The sequence below is a fragment of the Odontesthes bonariensis genome, chromosome 1 (genome assembly GCF_027942865.1).
Source record: "Odontesthes bonariensis isolate fOdoBon6 chromosome 1, fOdoBon6.hap1, whole genome shotgun sequence".
Classification (NCBI taxonomy): domain Eukaryota; kingdom Metazoa; phylum Chordata; class Actinopteri; order Atheriniformes; family Atherinopsidae; genus Odontesthes; species Odontesthes bonariensis.
This window is the reverse complement of record NC_134506.1, coordinates 46,257,503-46,277,494: the sequence shown is the minus strand read 5'-3', so window position 1 is coordinate 46,277,494 and position 19,992 is coordinate 46,257,503. Positions and strand designations below refer to the sequence as shown.

General features: G+C 43.9%; 2 protein-coding genes across 3 annotated transcripts; both read right to left on the bottom strand.

Annotated features, from left to right (window-relative positions):
* Positions 1 to 3,167: 3,167 nt before the first annotated feature.
* On the bottom strand, positions 3,168 to 13,885 carry LOC142383411 (membrane progestin receptor beta-like). 2 transcript variants are annotated; one of them, XM_075470296.1, is made up of 6 exons: positions 13,763 to 13,885; positions 10,697 to 11,007; positions 9,771 to 9,883; positions 8,411 to 8,567; positions 6,450 to 6,665; positions 3,168 to 3,812 (listed from the first exon to the last, which is right to left on the bottom strand). In XM_075470296.1, the coding sequence occupies exons 2-6, from the start codon at positions 10,973 to 10,975 to the stop codon at positions 3,471 to 3,473; spliced, it is 1,107 nt and encodes a 368-aa protein (XP_075326411.1). In that variant the 5' UTR covers positions 10,976 to 11,007; positions 13,763 to 13,885; the 3' UTR covers positions 3,168 to 3,470. The 2 variants fall into 2 exon arrangements, with proteins under 2 accessions (XP_075326411.1, XP_075325570.1); XM_075469455.1 differs by lacking the exon at positions 13,763 to 13,885 and adding an exon at positions 12,561 to 12,960.
* A 2,143-nt stretch (positions 13,886 to 16,028) lies between these two features.
* il17a/f2 (interleukin 17a/f2) lies at positions 16,029 to 19,002 on the bottom strand. The gene is made up of 3 exons (XM_075468740.1): positions 18,967 to 19,002; positions 17,138 to 17,292; positions 16,029 to 16,330 (listed from the first exon to the last, which is right to left on the bottom strand). Exons 1-3 carry the CDS (start codon positions 19,000 to 19,002, stop codon positions 16,102 to 16,104), a joined length of 420 nt encoding a protein of 139 aa, XP_075324855.1. The 3' UTR covers positions 16,029 to 16,101.
* Between the last annotated feature and the right edge of the window lie 990 nt (positions 19,003 to 19,992).

Genomic DNA, 19,992 nt, shown 5'->3' with positions numbered 1-19,992 from the left:
GATCAGCACTTTAAACTCTGTTTTATACTGTAAACTCATCACCAGTCAGTTTGGGAGGCAGAGCCTTCAGTTATCAGGCCCCTCTCTGTGGAACCAGCTGCCAGTTTGGGAGGCAGAGCCTTCAGTTATCAGGCCCCTCTCTGTGGAACCAGCTGCCAGTTTGGGAGGCAGAGCCTTCGGTTATCAGGCCCCTCTCTGTGGAACCAGTTTGGGAGGCAGAGCCTTCAGTTATCAGGCCCCTCTCTGTGGAACCAGCTGCCACTTTGGGAGGCAGAGCCTTCAGTTATCAGGCCCCTCTCTGTGGAACCAGCTGCCAGTTTGGGAGGCAGAGCCTTCAGTTATCAGGCCCCTCTCTGTGGGACCAGCTGCCAGTTTGGGAGGCAGAGCCTTCAGTTATCAGGCCCCTCTCTGTGGAACCAGTTTGGGAGGCAGAGCCTTCAGTTATCAGGCCCCTCTCTGTGGAACCAGCTGCCAGTTTGGGAGGCAGAGCCTTCAGTTATCAGGCCCCTCTCTGTGGAACCAGCTGCCAGTTTGGGAGGCAGAGCCTTCAGTTATCAGGCCCCTCTCTGTGGAACCAGTTTGGGAGGCAGAGCCTTCAGTTATCAGGCCCCTCTCTGTGGAACCAGCTGCCAGTTTGGGAGGCAGAGCCTTCAGTTATCAGGCCCCTCTCTGTGGGACCAGCTGCCAGTTTGGGAGGCAGAGCCTTCAGTTATCAGGCCCCTCTCTGTGGAACCAGTTTGGGAGGCAGAGCCTTCAGTTATCAGGCCCCTCTCTGTGGAACCAGCTGCCAGTTTGGGAGGCAGAGCCTTCAGTTATCAGGCCCCTCTCTGTGGAACCAGCTGCCGGTTTGGGAGGCAGAGCCTTCAGTTATCAGGCCCCTCTCTGTGGGACCAGCTGCCAGTTTGGGAGGCAGAGCCTTCAGTTATCAGGCCCCTCTCTGTGGAACCAGTTTGGGAGGCAGAGCCTTCAGTTATCATACCTCTGCTGCATCATGATGCATTGTACACCTGATCCAAACTGAGTCCAGACTTTCAGAACCGGGCAGATTACAGCTCAGGAGGATCTGGCACCGAGCTAAATCTATGAGAGTTTATGGGATGAAGGCAGATACTGATGTTGTGCAATGCTTTGACCTCAGTTGACCTTTTATGTTTCCTTTAAGAGCAAATAAAGATTGGACTCCGTCTCAGTACACATTGTACTAATGTGCCTTCTTTTTGGTGTCTTTTACATGTGAAACTCTCTGTAATTTAGGTCATTTTGTTGGATTTGGCAGATTTTTCCTCTCAGAACGGGATGATTTTCAGAGTCCAAGCTCATTAAAAAAGTGTCTCAAGCTCTTCAAGTTTTCCATTTTTCACACTTCCAACATGCCTCCTGTCTTTGGGAGTCAGCATCGCGTTTTTCTGCTGTAATTTTTTGCTGAAGAACTTTGAACTTTCATGAATGCGTTTCTCTTCTGTGAAGCCAAACAGGGAGGGAGTGGCTGCAGTTTTTACGGCTCTGACCACAGGCAGCTGCCACTGATAAGTTCCTTTAAGCCCAAATCAAACTGAAACTGGAACTTTATCAGCAGCCCCACCCCAGCAAATGCTGTAACTGACGCCGAGCCGTTTGGTTCCTGTGCGTCTCCATGGAGACGTTTCTGTCTCAGCTCTTTTATTTGCTAATATTCACCAGATATTTGACTCATTTAGCCCACAAACGTGTTTCAGACGACACATTTACAGATGTGTAAACTTCACACGGTTGTTTTTATTTATTCCAAAACTGTGAAACAGGTTTTCTGTACGTTGGAAACCATTGCTTACTTATTTAGATAGGTTGCCGGCTCAGGAGGTAGCGGGATGAAGCCCCACATAGGAGATCTTCCCCTCATGGCAGCAGTGACAGTTGGTTTGTCCCGGTGATGGGGGAGTAAGCTGCCAATAATACTCACGTTGTATATGTAAAGATCAGTACTAGCACGTTGTATCATTTATTTAGTCGTTTGTATTTGTTTATGTTGTTATTATTATTATTATTATTATAGTATTTATTCATCTATATCTTTTTTATTATTAATTTATTTATTTATTTTAATTATCCTTAGTGCTCTTAATTGTTGTTGTTTTTGTCTTTATTTAGCTATTTACTCATCTGTGAAATCCTACAACATGTAAAAGACCTGGGGGAGGGGAGGGTGGGATGTACACAAGTTCTTAAGTTGTTTGGAAAAAGAAAAAAAGTAAATTACTTGTATTCCTGTATACACGTAATATTTTGTCTCGCATTTGATAAATTAAAGAAAACAAAAAAAAAAACAAAAAAAAAACCTGAAACATCGAAACATTTTATTCGGGTTTTATTTTGAAGAAGTTTCTGACGGCTTCAGGGAAACTTTGCAAAAAACACAAGAAAGTAAATAACTGAGTAAAGCTATAAAACACTGTTTATGGATCAGAACATGCGTTAAATGGTTTTGTATTGATAAACTTAACAAATATTGACCGTTTGGATTTCGGATGAGAGAGATACAAGATGGCTGGAGGTTGAAAAGTCACTCTGATGCCTTTGTCAAGTGTCCCATTCACTGTAAATAAAGCTCTTGAAGAGACCCTGGGCAAGTGTTGCTCATTTAGAAGGGTTTATGCCTCTGAAATGGGACGGGGGATACAAAAGATGGGGACATCTGAACCTACATTTTATTCACCAGCTTATCAGGGAACATTTGAACAGTTAGTTGATGCATTCAGTCAGATTTTTATAGGTATCTTCAGATAAGAAGCTATCTGACTAAACACCCAGACTGGACTTCCATTAAAGAAACTCATTCACCCAGAGAACAATACTAGGAAAAGGATCCAAAAAAGAGAGCATCCTAGGAGACCAATATGTAGTGTATACAATGCGTATGTATGTGTATGAAACAAGAAAACACTCTATATATTAAACAAAAATATATATACATATATATGTATACAGTATATATACATATATGTATATACAGTATGTATATATACATACTATATACATATATATATACATATATATACATATATATATATACAGATATACATATATATATACTGTATACATATATATGTATACTGTATAAATATATATGTATATATACATATACACATATATATATGTATGTATATATATGTATGTAGGCTACATACTTATTGAAGAATTAAAGTGGTCCCGTGTGTTGGCACTGATCGGCCATCTTTTTTAGGTCTGCAGACATAAGAAATGTCGAAATAATAAAGACATCAAATAGAGATATTAAAGATATAAAAAAAAGAAATCTCCATGTTTAAAAAACATAAATTATATAAAAATAAAACCACAAAACAAAACGAAAAGAACTTAAATTTGAATGATTAACAGTTGATTTAGAAGTTTCAGGAACTTTTTTCTCTCCACAGTCGCCTCGTGCACGCTCGTGCACGCTCGTGCACGCTCAGGACGGGGGGATTTGGACGCTAGTTTGTGCTCGGGGGGTCGCAGCCTTTCCTCTTCTTCTGCCTCCGCTCTTGAGCCTGAGCTCGCCGGCTCACGGCGGCCGCCGTCCCCGCGCAGGTGAGCGCCAGGCAGGGGAAGGAGGCGCAGGCCCGGAGGAGCCGCCCCGCCCCGAACTGCCTGAACAGCGCCGGCCGCCGCCACAGGAAGTCCCGGAACAGCGCCTCCTGCTGGGCCAACGCGCACAGCGCCAGCAGCACGTGGGACAGCTGGTGGCCGTGACCCACGAGGTCGAAGCGGCCGGGGCAGAAGCGCTCGGGGATAGGGCAAGAGAAGAAGAATGCTGACAGCGGAAACAGCACCACCTGGTGGACAAATGAGGAATATATATTTTTTAAAATGACCAAAAGAAGGTAAATCAACAACAAAGAAAAACAAAAAACTATGATCGGCTTCTGTTTTATTCAAATCAAATCCAATTTATTTGTTGCACATTTCATGTCCAAAACTACGGAAGAGTATTAGGGCCAGGCATAAGAAAAAAGAATAACATTTTGCCTGTCGAGATTAAAGTCAACATGTCGAGAATAAAGTCAACATGTCGACAATAAATTTTTCAACTTTATTGCGGGCTTTATACGATGATGGACTACGTCACTAAAGAGCGCTTGGTTTGAATTCTGATTGGTTATAGGTTTATCCAATTGAGCGAAGAAGCATTTTTTCTCCTGGTTCGGTTGAAACACGCCCCATACTCAAAACTCTATTGAGCGGTATCAGACTGACATTCTGATTGCAGCATAACAGCTAAATGCTGCTTCTCCATGTTTAGTCTGGACTCTGGACTGGACCAGCTGACCTGAGTCCTTGGATCTAAGAGCTCTGCTGGCTTTATATTCTCTGAACACATCACAGATGTATTTTGGCCCTAAACCGTTCTGGGTTTTAAATTAAACAACAAAGTTAAATCAACAACAACAAAAAAGAAAAACAATGATCGGCTTCTGTTTTATTCAAATTAGCAGGGCGTGGAAGAAGCATTAAAAATACATAAAAGAAGATAAAGAGAAACAAATAAAATAATTCAAATGAATTTAAAAACAAGCAACAGTCCAGATAAATTAAAGCATCAAATCACAACAAATGTCATCTCAGGGCACTTAAAAGAAACAGCCCGATTCAAGTCAATTCATTGTAATACAATTCATTACATTTTCAAATTAGTCCATTTTCCAGAGCCAATTAAAAAGGTTTCCTAGCAAAGGAAACCAACAGATTGCACTGAAACGTGTCTTGATCCAATGAATCACGCTCGTCCTGAGTGCGCACGAGCTAACATGCTAACACTTCTGAATCAAGAGTAGTTTTTTTAAGTAAAGGTTTGATTACAGCAACCTTAAAAGGCTGAGGTACATATCCTGTCAACAAAGACATGTTTTTATTTAAACATTTTTATTAGAATTGGTATTATTATTGTTGTTGTTAATATACAATCACTGTAAATATTAATAATTTTTTGAGCTACTTGACTAATTTGAATTTCCTCCATTGGGGGATGAATAAAGTATTTTTCTATTTCTATTCTATGTTGATCAAATCCAATATGGAAGTGTCGATTAATGGGAAAACCTCCTTGAACAGTCTGGTTGGGATTGGGTCTAAAACACAAGTTGATGGTTTAGAAGAGACTATTGCTGTTGTTAGTTCAGAGAGATCAACTGGGCAGAAGCCGTCTAAATACAAATCAGGTTCTAAAGATACTTCTAAAGCTGCTGTACTTGATGATACATCACTGATAATGGTGGGAAGGACTCCATCAATCTTCTCTCTGATAGAAACAATTTAATTGATAAATAATCTCATGAAATCATCACTGCTGAGAGTTAAAGGAATAACTGGCTCAGCAGAGCTCGGACTCTTAGTCAGACTGGCTACAGTGCTGAAGAGAAACCTGGGATTGTTCTTATTCTCTTCTATCTACAAGTACGTTTATTTTGACTTTCAACCCAGTTATCTCGGGGTCTTAATCCAATCGCGAGTAACTCGATTCGACCCAATTTCTTGTCAGATTAAGGTGTCTACATGTACTTAATAACTCAATCTTATTGTAATTTAGCCAATTATCCGATCCTTTCAGTGCCATGTGACCCCACTGAGTGATGAACAATAAGCAGTTCTAGCTTTACGAAGGGCTTTCTTATACATTTTAAAACTATCTTTCCAGACTAAACAAAGAAAATTAAAACTAATTGTAGGAGCGATTTGTTATTTTGTATATTTGGCTCTTTTGGGGGTTTAGTTTGGGAAATACACCTTTTTTAGTTGTTTATGATATTTAGTATTGTTTGAGTTAATTTGGGTATTTAATTATGCTTTTATTTTGAAAGCACGGGTTAGCTGGGGCGCACTGGGAGAGTTTATTTAGATGGGCAGGCACCTGGGAGGGCTAATGGTTTTTTACCAGGGCAAGAGAGGCGGCAAAGGCCATTGTTCTTTGTTACAATGTCACTTTAATCACATTGTCATTTTAATTTTATCGACGCCTTATTTTATTTATTTGCTAAATTTTTTTTTTTTTTGTCACCCCCTTTAATCTTTTTATTTTCTTTGTGATTCCATTTTCTTGTTCTTTTAATGTACCGCTCTTCACCCTTCTAATTGCCCTTCAGGGATAAATAAAGTTTTTTCTGATTTTGATTCTGATTCTGATTCTGATTCTTTGTTTGTTTGCTTGTGGTTGGAGAAATAAACCTAAAGAAACCTCATTTTTTTGCCTGGACAATGGACTCAATTTACCTGCGTAAATTCACTCCCTCGGTGTCACAGTGGCCGTTTGATTTTTCATTTAGTTTATTATGGTTTTGACGTGTTTTTTTTTTTAGTTTTGATTATTGACACAAGAGGACGAATAGCCACGACACTAATGATGAATAATAATGACCAATGAAACAGAACAAAGTGTTAGTTGCAGACCAAAGTGAATGCACGATAACAGGCGCTACCTGCAGAAGGTGCAGCAGCAGCGCGGGGCTTCTTCTCCAGCTGTGGGTGGCGAGGCGGTGGGCAACAGGACTGATGACCAGCCAGTAGGCAGCGCCCATCGGGACAAGTTGGCAGAGCTTCCTGTGGAGCCGGTACGGCCTTCGGAGGTGAAGCTCGGCGTAGCAGCAGGCAGCACAGGAGAACCAGACGAGGAGGGCGGAGGCAGGGAGGAAGATCTAAAAGCACAGACCTCATCAGGACATCTGAGTTTATTCACTGAGGGTGGATGAAACGAAACTGTTCATCGAACTGATCACAGAACGTTTCATCACTCAAACATCATGTGAAGCTCAAACAATCGACCCGTTCACAGCTCTGACAAAGAAAACTACAACAACCTTCCCGTCTATTCAGAGCAGAATCACCTCAGAATCTGTTCCGATTCATTCTCCTGATTTAACAATGCAGCAGCTTTAACTTTAAACTAATTCAAACATCCAGCCGTTCAACCATCGGTCAGTTTAATGATTCGGCAACTTCACCAACATCCAACCGTGTATCCAAAGTGTAAATAAAATGTAAGATTATATTACAGGTTAGTCTGTCACAAGGCCGGTATACATGGCAACATAACCAAGTATTAAGAAGCTGGAGGTATTGAAGATAAACGAAAGCAGGTAAACTTAGGAGAGTCTAAGGTGAAGAGAGTTGCAATTCAGTTTGTTCAAGAGGGGGAGAAAGTTAATAAGACGATAAGGAGGCACAGCAGCTTGGAGGATGCTTGTGATTGGGAGATGCAGGTAGATCTAGGAAATAAACTTGTTGTTCCCCAGGAAATAGCCTCTATAAATCTAAGGCCTGATATAGTCTTGTGGTCTATGAGTAGAATGAGAGTCTAATTTCATAGAGCTGACTGTTCCTTGGGAGGAATTAGTATCAGAAGCATATGAAAGGAAAAAGCTTAGATATGTGGAGTTGGGGGCAGAAGCAGAGCAGCGAGGATGGAAAGTTAGAATCTGTCCAGTGGAAGTAGGATGTAGAGGATTTGTTGCAAAGTCTGTTGTCTCATTGTTGAGGGAGCTGGGTGTAAGTGGACAGAGTGTGAGGAAAATAGTGAAGGAAGTGTCAGATGAGGCAGTAAAGTCCAGTCAGTGGATTTGGATTAGAAGAAGCAATAGCAGCTGGGGGCCCAGCAGGGGGAGCACTTAGGGTAAACAGACTCTTGGAAGAAGCAAAGAAGAAATTCAAGATATTTAAATGGAGGGTGTGGCCCATGTGAGCCTTTTGAAACCAGGCGGCCATTTTAGCTGAGTTGGACTGTATGGCTTTGTTTTTGCTGGAATTTTTAGTGATTGTAGGACTGTTTAGGTGAGTTTGTCTGCTGAATCTGCTAGTGTGTCTTGTCTTGCCTCCACCTCTGGCACCTTCTATACTTTCATTACCCCCTACCCGAACCAGGGTTTGAATCTCATTCCTACTTATCTTTACCTCTTCTATTTCTACCCCCTACCCGAACCATGGTTTGTATCCCCACCCCACTGTGACTGGTGTGCAGTTGGTGAGAGGCTGGGGTAGCTTGTGGCTGTAAAGAAAAGATGATTGTTGTGGTGTGAGGAGCAGTGTTGGCTGGCATTAGGGGGGTGACTCTGGGACGCCAGTAGTCACTGTCTAGCCTCCTGGAGGTGTTGTGGGCCCAACTAGATGAAACACTGATGAAAGGAGGTTCCCACCTGATGACCCCAATGATATGTCGGTCAGCACTGCTCACTGATCTTAAAAATACAGTGAATTGCATTATAAATGGATTGAATTGGCTGTATCTTTGAAGTGTGCTGAGATTACTTTTGTTGTGCTTTATAAATAAAACTGAACTGTATCGAACTGCCACACATCCAACTTTCCAACTTCCTGCATCACACGATGCAGCCACTCAACCATCCGCACGCCACACCGATCAACCGTCTGACATCCAGGAACAGACCTGTCCCAGCATGCTTTGTGTCCAGGCGCCGTCGGCGCTGTACAGGCAGAGAGCCAGAGCGCAGCCGTACTGGTAGATGGCCACGCCCACAAAATCCAGGAGGAAGAGCGAATGATGTGCCTGCTCTGAGTGGGCGTGGAACAGGTGAGCTGCAGCACTGCAACATGAAACAGAGTCACATGATGTTTTCTGTTCCTCAGGTCACTGTTCATCAATACATTTCATTGATCTCTTGGGACTAAAGATGTTACTTCAACAAAAGGACACGCCTGTGGATGTATTTTTAAACAACGATGCCATAAAAGATTTCTACCATTTAAAGATAATGAGTTTCACTTTAATTCAATTTTATTTAAAAATCCCCAAATCACAAAAAAACGTAATCTCAAGGAACCCCAAAGACAGTCCAATTCAATCCAATTCATTGTAATACAATTATAATTCCATTCGAAGCCAATTCATCAAAGTTTCCCAGCTAAGGAAACCAACAGAGTAACTGAAACGTCTCTCTGATCCAATCTCCCGTCCTAAGCGTGCACGAGGCGACTGTGGAGAGAAAAAACTCCCTTTGAACAGGAAGAAACCTCCATCAGAACCAGAACCAGGAACCATCTGCCTGGACCAGCTGGGGGCTGAGAGGACAGGAAAGAGGGGACAACAAGCAACGTAACACCAGGCCAGAGACACCTGCTGAGAGAGAGAAACACAAGTTAATGAGAACAATGATGTCACATGTACATGGAGAGGTGCATCATGGGAGCTTCCCCAGCAGGCTGGGCCTATAGCAGCAGAACTATGGGATGTTTCAGGGTCAGCTGAGCCATCCCTAACTATAAGCTTTATCAGAAAGGAAAGTTTTAAGCCTGGTCTTACAGATAGAGAGGGGCCTGATAACTGAAGGCTCTGCCTCCCAAACTGGCAGCTGGTTCCACGGAGAGGGGCCTGATAACTGAAGGCTCTGCCTCTCAAACTGGCAGCTGGTTCCACAGAGAGGGGCCTGATAACTGAAGGCTCTGCCTCTCAAACTGGCAGCTGGTTCCACAGAGAGGGGCCTGATAACTGAAGGCTCTGCCTCCCAAACTGGCAGCTGGTTCCACAGAGAGGGGCCTGATAACTGAAGGCTCTGCCTCTCAAACTGGCAGCTGGTTCCACGGAGAGGGGCCTGATAACTGAAGGCTCTGCCTCCCAAACTGGCAGCTGGTTCTACAGAGAGGGGCCTGATAACTGAAGGCTCTACTTCCTAAACTGGCAGCTGGTTCCACAGAGAGGGGCCTGATAACTGAAGGCTCTGCCTCCCAAACTGGTAGCTGGTTCCACAGAGAGGGGCCTGATAACTGAAGGCTAACTGACCGAGCCTCACCTGCAGCTCAGGTGTGTAACAGCAGAGAACACGTAGAGCACCAGAGGCAGCGACGAGGCGTCCACAGAAATGCCCGGACCCTCAGGACCCTGCAGCTGGAAGCCCAGAACCCCCTGAGGAGGCGAGAAGGTCAGTAACAGCAGGTCAGTAACAGGAGGTCAGTAACAGGAGGTCAGTAACAGGAGGTCAGTAACAGCAGGTCAGTAACAGCAGGTCAGTAACAGCAGGTCAGTAACAGCAGGTCAGTAACAGCAGGTCAGTAACAGCAGGTCAGTAACAGGAGGTCAGTAACAGGAGGTCAGTAACAGGAGGTCAGTAACAGCAGGTCAGTAACAGCAGGTCAGTAACAGGAGGTCAGTAACAGCAGGTCAGTAACAGCAGGTCAGTAACAGCAGGTCAGTAACAGGAGGTCAGTAACAGCAGGTCAGTAACAGCAGGTCAGTAACAGCAGGTCAGTAACAGGAGGTCAGTAACAGCAGGTCAGTAACAGGAGGTCAGTAACAGCAGGTCAGTAACAGGAGGTCAGTAACAGGAGGTCAGTAACAGCAGGTCAGTAACAGCAGGTCAGTAACAGGAGGTCAGTAACAGGAGGTCAGTAACAGCAGGTCAGTAACAGGAGGTCAGTAACAGCAGGTCAGTAACAGCAGGTCAGTAACAGCAGGTCAGTAACAGGAGGTCAGTAACAGCAGGTCAGTAACAGGAGGTCAGTAACAGGAGGTCAGTAACAGCAGGTCAGTAACAGCAGGTCAGTAACAGGAGGTCAGTAACAGCAGGTCAGTAACAGGAGGTCAGTAACAGCAGGTCAGTAACAGGAGGTCAGTAACAGGAGGTCAGTAACAGCAGGTCAGTAACAGGAGGTCAGTAACAGGAGGTCAGTAACAGCAGGTCAGTAACAGGAGGTCATTGGGGCAGTAAGAGCGTCCTACCCCTCCTCGCAGAATGGCGAACATCAGGAACCTGAGCGCCACGCAGACGGCAGCCAGCAGGTGGCTCCACACGTTCAGGGTGTCGTTGTGCACCTGGAAGAGGCTGAGGGCGTAAGAGCGCCACGGCTGCCCAGTGAGACGGTACCCCGCCAGGATGAAGCGCTCCCGGAACATAGGGGGGACGTCCACGTCCCGCACAGTGGGAGGGAGGGAGGGCAGGAGGCGGTCCAGCAGGGGCAGGAAGCTCAGGCAGGGCGTGGAGAATGACACCTGTGGCATGATGGGAGGCGGTCCAGGTGAGGTGAACCTACCTGTGGGGAGGAGACAGGCGCATCACTCACATCCCTGCTGAGACTCATGGGAACTGTAGTTCTGAAGCTAATCTGATTCCTTCCATGAAAATGTTTAAAAATAAACCTTAAAAACTCACAGTGGACCAAATAAACTGGATGTTGGGTTTAAGGAATGGGGGAAAAGAGGGCACCAGACGTTTGAGGGGGAAATTCTGCGGTATTTTAGACTTATAGACATTAAAGATTTGGTTTGGCAAGTAAAGACTTTTATAGTTACTTGCAACTGAGAAGTTACTTGATGTCACACAAAGAATGGAGTCAACTCAAGAAACAACCCACTCCTATTCACCCTATTCTCCATGGTTACAAGGGCGGAGCCATCTTGTTTATTTTGTGTTAGAACTTCCAGTGGAGCAGCTAAGTCATTAAAATCAAGGGTAAAAAGAAGTCAGGTAAAATGACTAGTATCATTTGTGCAGTCCGTGGTTGCCACAATACTTGGAATAAGAGAAGATTGTCTCTTCAGCAAGAGTGTTTTACTCACGGGAAGAGGCGAATTGAATGCTGTGGGCCAAGTTTTCATCTACATCCGCCTCCTAGCGTTGAGGAAGACCGGCGTCTTTGGCTGAGGGCACTTAACTTAAAAAACCCTCCAAAAAAGCCCTATGTCTGTTCGTTTCATTTTGTGGATGGTAGACCTACTACCAAACGCCCGTATCCTGAGAAATGGCTCGGCTATGAAGCTCCGGTGCGATGTACGCGACGACAGCTTGTTAGGCAATCAGGTAAGTTCTCAGAACATACTTTGCCCTGACGCGAGTTAGCAGCTAGCTACATTTGTGGTAACATTCTGTTATCGTCTGCTTGTCAACACAGTTTTAAACGATTGTAGTTTAGGAGTAAATGTTTTAAAAATAGTGTTAAAGCTGCAGTCGGCAGGTTTTCAAAATTCCGAGTCTAAAGTCGGAAAATTCGAACTGACACAACTCTCAGGTCCCTCCCCCAACCTCTAACAAGCTCCGAATCGCCCCCCAAACCCCTCCCCCTCTGTGGACGAGGTTGTGCACGTGAGTTCACACCAGTGTGAGCGCACACAAGCTGGGGCAGACTCACGCTCAGCAGCGTGTGCACAAGCTGTGATTGACAGGTAGGATTCCTCCACCCTAACGATTGGTTAAAAACAGCCGGGAGCGCTCGGTTTTTGCAAGCATGATTACAGGCTTCAGAGGGAGCTACAGAATTCGTAATTTTTCCTAAACAGCCTATTTAATATTCTACTTCCAGAATCCCATGACAGTTCAAGCTAATATGACTAAAAAAAAGTTGCCGACCGCAGCTGTAACCTTAGTTAAGCCATGACAACACAGATAAATCTTAGTTTTAACTGAGTCATTACTTTCATAGAGGCATCAACCAGCAATGCTGCTGAGGCTGAGCCTGAGCTCGAGCCCGAGGGTGATGGACATCGCAACATTGGAACACAGTGGGAGGATCAATGCATGACCGATCACGACTATGCTGCAAGACAACTCACAAAATTACACACATCAACATAGCGCTGCCTTACTTACCTTCCACATCCTGTTGTCTCCACAACTCCCTCCGTTGTTACCAAAACCCAAGTGTTGTGACCTAGAGAGCTGGCCTGGCTTGGGCTTACGGTGGCTTTTAAAAATAACTTTTGATCATCCAGTTTATGCAGCAGGACGCGACCGACCTCTCCGCTGTGTAAGTACTGGAATGCTTCGGAGCTTTTAAAGTTTTTCATCGAAGCCCCGTCTACGCATACAGATAAAACCATATGATTGAAAATATCGCCGTACATCACAGGGGGCCATCTCCTCCTTTCGCCCATCCACTCTGTGATTAGACTAGGGTGTAGTAACATTTCACCTCCACTACTACGAACAGCATCGCTTGTCTCTGCCCAGGTAACATCCATCTTACACTACCTTACCCTAGCTAACCGGAAGTTCCAACACAAAGCGGAAGAAAAAAGGCTGTTAAAAATGGGCGGGGCGTAATAGGGTGAATAGGAGAATTGTTCATAAATATTATAAAAGAAAAGACTGGTACTAAGGTTGTTTCACGAATTTATAAATGCTTAAATTTGTTTTTGTCAGGGAGCTCTCTTGATATAAAAGTAGGGCTGGGCGAGTTAACTCGTTATTATCGCGTTAACTTGTTCATTATTTAACGCCGATCAATATTTTATTGTGCAATAACGCAGGTTTTATTATTTATTTTATTTAGTAAAAGTCTGTTGAATGCATCACATTCACACAGTTACAGCAAACACCACAAAGCATAGAGTAATAAAATAAAGATAAACTAGCAGGTAACATCACCGTTACAGGTGTGAAGCTAACGGAGCTAACCGGCGCTACTTCCTGTTTTACTGGTTTCAACATAAAAGCACGTATTTAAAAATAAATTAAAAAAAAAAACTCCTGCATTTACAGCCAAGTTGAATTGTCTTCTCAGCGTAGTAGTTCCAGTCTAAAATATCACTTAAAGGCAAAACACACAACTGATAGCAGCAAGTCATTCAAGGAAAGCTATACACTACTTTTGGATTCATTTTTGGATTCTGCGTACAAATGCGATTAATTGTGATTAATCAGGGAAATCATGTGATTAATTAGATTAGAGTTTTAATCTTTGCCCAGTCCTAATTATAACCAATTAAACCTGCTAAACATGCTTCAAACTGGATCATCACATAACTGGAATGTACAGAGAGGAAGTTCAGAGTCGAGAGAAACAAACTGACCTGAATCAGACGGCAGGACGAGGCTTTTCTTCTGTCCTCTGCTGAGTTCTGCTGGTCGCTGTTCTGTCTCCGATGGGTCACATGTCCTGCGTCTCACACCACAATGTGCTCCTGTTTCCGTCTAATTCAAGCTGATTCCAGTCTGAATGAGTTCCTCTGCAGAGGATTTCAGACGTCATGAGACCCTTTGAGTCATTTTCCCTCCCGAACAAAAACACATTCACAAGATAAAATGGTTCAGCTCGTTTTCTGATGAGTCCACATGGTGGGAAATGTGGAAGCTGAGGTCACCAGAATATTGTTCCATCGTAGCTTTAAGGAGATGATCTGAGGATCAGAACTGATCATAACAGGATGAGATCTGCACAAATTAAACAGGAAACACTGCTGCCCAATGTGGTCTAAATACAATATTATTTACGAAATATGAGGTGATGTTTCAACAGCTGATTTTAACCAGGATCTGGTCCTAAAGCCTCCATGATGAGTCTCTGAGGAGCAAAGATGTTCAGAGGATCTCCGGTTTGTTCACAAATGTGTTTAAAACAATGTTCCTCATGCAACAACCGTTCGTACGCGCGTATTTAAGAGAATTTGCGCATTCACCAATCTTTTCGTATTTTACGTAAAATAGTCAGCTGTTATTCCAATCAAGTTTGCTTGACTAATGGATTGTATATTTAATTACATTCAATCCAATCCACTTTATTTATAAAGCACAGTTTAAATATACACAAAGGTTTCCAAAGCGCTGTACAATAAAATAAATACAATAAAACATAATAAATAAATAGACTGTCCACCCCACCCCAAATAAAATATCTGTGAACATAAAATCAACAGCCTACGTACTATTAAAAGCCAAGGAAAAGAGGTGCGTTTTAAGAAGAGTTTTATAATTAGACAGTGAGGAGTCTAATGTGCAGTGGCAGGTCATTCCATAATTTGGGAGCTGCAACCGAGAATGCTGGGTCCCCTCTGAGCTTCAGCCGAGTTCTGGGAACCCTCAGGAGCAGCTGGTCAGCTGACCTGCGGGCCCCTGCCCCATGGGCCACAGCTTCGAGCCCCTCCCTCCCACCCTCAGACTTTTTGGGTAGTCTGGGATCCCTTGAGGGGGGGGGGCTCTGTCACGCCATGGGACTCATGTTTTAAGTTTTGTGTTTTATGTGTTCAGTTCATGTCCAGGTTTTGCGTTTCAGTCTTGTCATTGTCAATCCGGCTCAGCCGCGCTTTTTGTTTGTACTTTGTTTTTCTTGTAAATAAACCCAGTTTTGGTTTTGAAGTCCGCATCCGTGTCCTAGCTTCACTTCCCACCAACCCAACCCTGACAGAAACGATGTTTGTTAACAGATGAAACGATGTTTGTTAACGGATGAAATTATGTTTGTTAACGATGTTTGTTAACGATGTTTGTTAGCGATGTTTGTTAGCGATGTTTGTTAGCGATGTTTGTTAGCGATGTTTGTTAACGATGTTTGTTAATGATGTTTGTTAGCAATGTTTGTTAGCGATGTTTGTTAACGATGTTTGTTAGCGATGTTTGTTAGCGATGTTTGTTAACGATGTTTGTTAGCGATGTTTGTTAGCGATGTTTGTTAGCGATGTTTGTTAACGATGTTTGTTAGCGATGTTTGTTAGCGATGTTTGTTAGCGATGTTTGTTAGCGATGTTTGTTAACGATGTTTGTTAATGATGTTTGTTAGCGATGTTTGTTAGCGATGTTTGTTAACGATGTTTGTTAGCGATGTTTGTTAGCGATGTTTGTTAACGATGTTTGTTAGCGATGTTTGTTAGCGATGTTTGTTAACGATGTTTGTTAGCGATGTTTGTTAGCGATGTTTGTTAGCGATGTTTGTTAGCGATGTTTGTTAGCGATGTTTGTTAACGATGTTTGTTAATGATGTTTGTTAGCAATGTTTGTTAGCGATGTTTGTTAACGATGTTTGTTAGCGATGTTTGTTAGCGATGTTTGTTAACGATGTTTGTTAGCGATGTTTGTTAGCGATGTTTGTTAACGATGTTTGTTAGCGATGTTTGTTAGCGATGTTTGTTAGCGATGTTTGTTAACGATGTTTGTTAACGATGTTTGTTAGCGATGTTTGTTACCAGATGAAACGAAGCTGAACAGGAAACATGCTGAGTTCAGACTGACAGGAAGTAGAAGTCACAGAAGATGGAAGAATTATTGCATTTTATTTTTGTTCTACAGTGTTTTCAGATTTGAGGTTGTAACAACAATCAGTCGTTCTTTTAGTTCTTCCCAGCAGCTCGAGTTCAGATTCTACATTCAGGTCCAGGTTCAGCTTCCGGTTCTGGTCCAGGTTCAGCTTCTTGCAGGCTTAGTTCTGGCTGGCCTTGGCCCGGATGCAGGTACAGCCAACAGCCACCGAGCGATACGAGGCCACGTAGCAGCGTCCGTCGTCCTTCCGGGTCAGAACCAGGACGCTCTGGTGGATGGGGACCGAGTTCAGGTTGTGGTTTTCCGTCTGATCCGGGCCGGAACAGAACATGCTGCTGCACTCGGCCTCCCAGAGGGTGGCGGGGATCCGGTTCTTCACCGAGGTCGACCTGAGCAAACGTTTCATCAGACGGACAGAACGGCAGAACCAGAGGTCCAATGTGTCACCCACCCTTTCATCCATCCTTCCATCCTCTCATCCATCCTTTCATCCTCTCATCCCTTCATCCATCCTTCCATCCTCTCATCCACCCTTTCATCTACTCATCCCTTCACTCACCCTTTCATCCTCTCATCCCTTCATTCATCCATCCATCCTCTCATCCATCCTTTCATCCTCTCATTCATCCCTTCATCCACCCTTTCATCTACTCATTCATCCCTTCATCTATCCACCCTTTCATCCTCTCATCCCTTCATTCATCCCTTTCATCCTCTCATTCATCCTCTCATCCTTTCATCCACCCTTTCATCTACTCATCCTCTCATCCATCCCTTCATCCTCTCATTCATCCCTTCATTCATCCTTTCATCCCTTCATCCTCTCATTCATCCCTTCATCCACCCTTTCATCTACTCATCCCTTCATCCTCTCATCCTTTCATCCACCCTTTCATCTACTCATCCTCTCATTCATCCCTTCATTCATTCTTTCATCCCTTCATCCTCTCATTCATCCCTTCATTCATCCTTTCATCCCTTCATCCTCTCATTCATCCCTTCATCCACCCTTTCATCTACTCATTCATCTGTTCATCTACTCATCCCTTCATCCTCTCATCCATTCCTTCATCCTCTCATCCATCCTCTCATCCATCCATTCATCCGTCCTTCCATCCATGCTTTCATCCTCTCATTCATTCGCTCTTTCATCCCTTCATCCTCTCATCCCTCCCTTCATCCCTTCGTCCTCTCACCTCCAGCTCCATGGCGACAGGGACCTGTGGTGGATTTTCCCGTTTTCTTGACTCGAGCTCTGGACCTCGGAGGAGAACTCCAGCGTGGAGGAGCACGCAGGAGGCGGAGCTTGTTCCTCAGAAGAGGAGGCGACCCACAATGCACTGCAGCATGCCTGAGGACAGGGAACAGGTGAGGGCTGACAGTCTGTGACAGATGAGCTGACCTTCTGTCTGAAGGTCGTTCTGTGACTCCGACTCGCAGCCCGATTAAAGTTTTATCGTCCAAAACAAGCGAGAAATAAACAAATAATCAAATAAAGTTTGTTTCATGTCGCCACAGGTAGCTTTAAGCTGCAGTAAGGGTGAAAAGGATCAAATCTTTGACTCTAATGTGCGACCAGGACAGAAACGAGCTTTAACAATCACCTCCGTCTTTTCTTCTCAAAACTTTCATTGTGATTCCTTAAAATCAAACTGTTATTCAGAAGCTTCCGGCACATTTTAACGGGTTACAGTTGATAAAAAGTGATGAAACAGAACTTAAATTGCAACTAAAACTCACCTGAGAGGGTTTTATTCCAAGAACCCGACAATTTTCACCCAATTTTTGGTAAATAATAAAATTTCCACAAACATATAATTGAGTCTTTATGAAATCGTAAACTGAAAGTTTGACATCTCATCAGTTTGAACATTTTGTTGATTGTTTGAGTTGTTTTTACAATCGAGACACACATGGGCGTCAGTTTGATTTCAGAAGTGCTGGGGACAGTTACCATAAACCTGAGTAAGGTTTGAAAAGTGCTGGGTACAAGCTAGGCCCATTACTTCCGAATTGAGGTTTCATGATAAATAATAGGCATTGCATTAGATGATGCGTATTGACGCGATATTGTCCCCTTATTAAAAGTTAAAACCATCTGCGCGGTCTTGTTTAGGCCGTCGGAAACATCCTGGGTTGGAACAAACTTAAGAGTAGGCCCTATTCGTATTTCAAAATCCGCATTTTAGTACAAGACACGATTTCGGTTATTGCACAGCCATCGACACACCAACAAATCTCAGACAAACCTCAACCAAGCAAGAGCACATCAGGAGACGTAGCCTGGCTACAAACAGCCCTCGCCCTGAGAAAGTTTTCAAACTTTGCCAGGCTATGAAACGACGGGCAAGAGTGAACGAGCAGCAACCCCTCTGTGAAATAAGTTTTCATTCATTGTCTATCTCGCCTGATATGCATCATAAACACTGAGGAATCTTCACTTGCAACACCAGCGACGTCTTTCATCGCTCGTTACACTGTAACAGACCGCCAGCGCAGTGTGTCGGAGCGGATTCAACATAGTTGCTATTCAGCTATGGGGGCTGATCGCAAGCGCATCCATACAAGGAGAGTGAAAGCAGAGCGGATCATATAGTCTTTGGTTAGGAGAATGCCATGATATAAAATTATAGTTTTTAGGAAAGCAGAGTAGACTGTTGCATGCATGATGCACAGCTCACCAATTCAGCTTCTGCACCAAAAAGCGGCGTTTGCACTTTCTCTACTTTTTTAAAGTGGTGGGGACAAATCTGCTCGTCAGACAAAGTGCAGGGGACGCGTCCCCACCGTCCCCGGTGGAAATGACGCGCCTGGAGACACAAATTCAGACTGAATAAAATGTGCTTTTTTGGGTAAATTTGTCCCATTTTGAGCAGATCTCTACAGAAGTCATCGATCAGATTCTCTCGTTTCCAACCTCAACGATATTTAACATGTTTCTGTCGTCTTTGGCTGATTTCTTTGAAGGTCTGAAGACAGAATCTGGAGTCAGAGATAGGAGATTGAGGCTGATGTGGAAGCTCACCAGCAGAGTGTAGACGAGGCGTCTCAGCAGCTTCATGTTGTCGCCGTGGCCCGGTCCAGGTTCTGAGTCTGACTGCTCGGATCGGCTTTATTTAAGGGGAAGCGTGACCCTCAGATCTGATCTGTGATCTGAGAAGCAGCCGATGAAACGGCGGGGAGATTCCTGTTATCTCTGCAGTCCATCTGCTTCACTCATCAAAGTCTGATCAGCAGCCCGCGACATGATAAGATCTTTGAGAGAAAACAGCAGCAGAAACCTGAGGAACTGCAGCCACAGGTGGAACAAGAAGTTTACAGTTTGTAGGTTATCTGCAGCCTCGTTTGCCTTTTCAAGGTCAAAGTACGGGTGGGGAACGCGGGGTCGAAGCCGATCCGCCACGATGCCGGCCTGATTCCGGCCAAACTTTTGGTTTCCTTAGAGAAGCAACTTTTTTTTATTGGCTCTGTATGAATTGGACTAATTGAAACTTATTATTTTCACTTTTGTCCACAATGTTTTTGCTGTTTCTGTATTGTTTTTCTTTTGAGACGTAGTGTTTCGTATTAGCTTTGCTTTGCAGTATTTCATCATGATGACAGTCCATAAGGAGCAGGAGTTGTTTCCCCCAGTGTATAAATGTGCAGCCAGTAAAGACTCTGATAAGACTCAGTAAAGACTCAGTAAAGACTCAGTAAAGACTCAGTAAAGACTCAGTAAAGACTCTGATAAGACTCAGATAACCCAGATAACTCAGATAACTCGGATAACCCTAACCCTAAAAGCAGGAATGGGATTCAAACCCTGGTTCGGGTAGGGGGTAATGAAAATATAGAGGGTGCCAGAGGTGGAGAAAGGACAAGACACACTAGCAGATTCAGCAGACAAACTCACCTAAACAATCCTATAATCACTAACAATGCCAGCACAAACAAAGCCATGCAACTCACTCCAAGCCAACTCAACCAAAATTTTACTGCTTTATCTGAAACCTCCTGCACTATTTTCCTCACACTCTGTAAACTTACACCCAGCTCCCTCAACAATGAG

Bases quoted from the DNA above. Each gene is read 5' to 3' on its own strand.
- LOC142383411 (XM_075470296.1), bottom strand. From the start codon at position 10,975: ATGCCACAGGTGTCATTCTCCACGCCCTGCCTGAGCTTCCTGCCCCTG. The intron at 6,666-8,410 runs GTCTGTTCCTGG...CTGTGCTTTTAG, and splicing joins CACAAAGCATGCTGGGACAG to ATCTTCCTCCCTGCCTCCGC. The intron at 3,813-6,449 runs GTAGCGCCTGTT...TTTGTCCACCAG, and splicing joins TGCTGCTGCACCTTCTGCAG to GTGGTGCTGTTTCCGCTGTC.
- il17a/f2 (XM_075468740.1), bottom strand. From the start codon at position 19,002: ATGAAGCTGCTGAGACGCCTCGTCTACACTCTGCTG. The intron at 17,293-18,966 runs GTGAGCTTCCAC...CCCTGTCCTCAG, and splicing joins GCCTCGTCTACACTCTGCTG to GCATGCTGCAGTGCATTGTG. The intron at 16,331-17,137 runs GTGAGAGGACGA...ACGTTTGCTCAG, and splicing joins CTGTCGCCATGGAGCTGGAG to GTCGACCTCGGTGAAGAACC.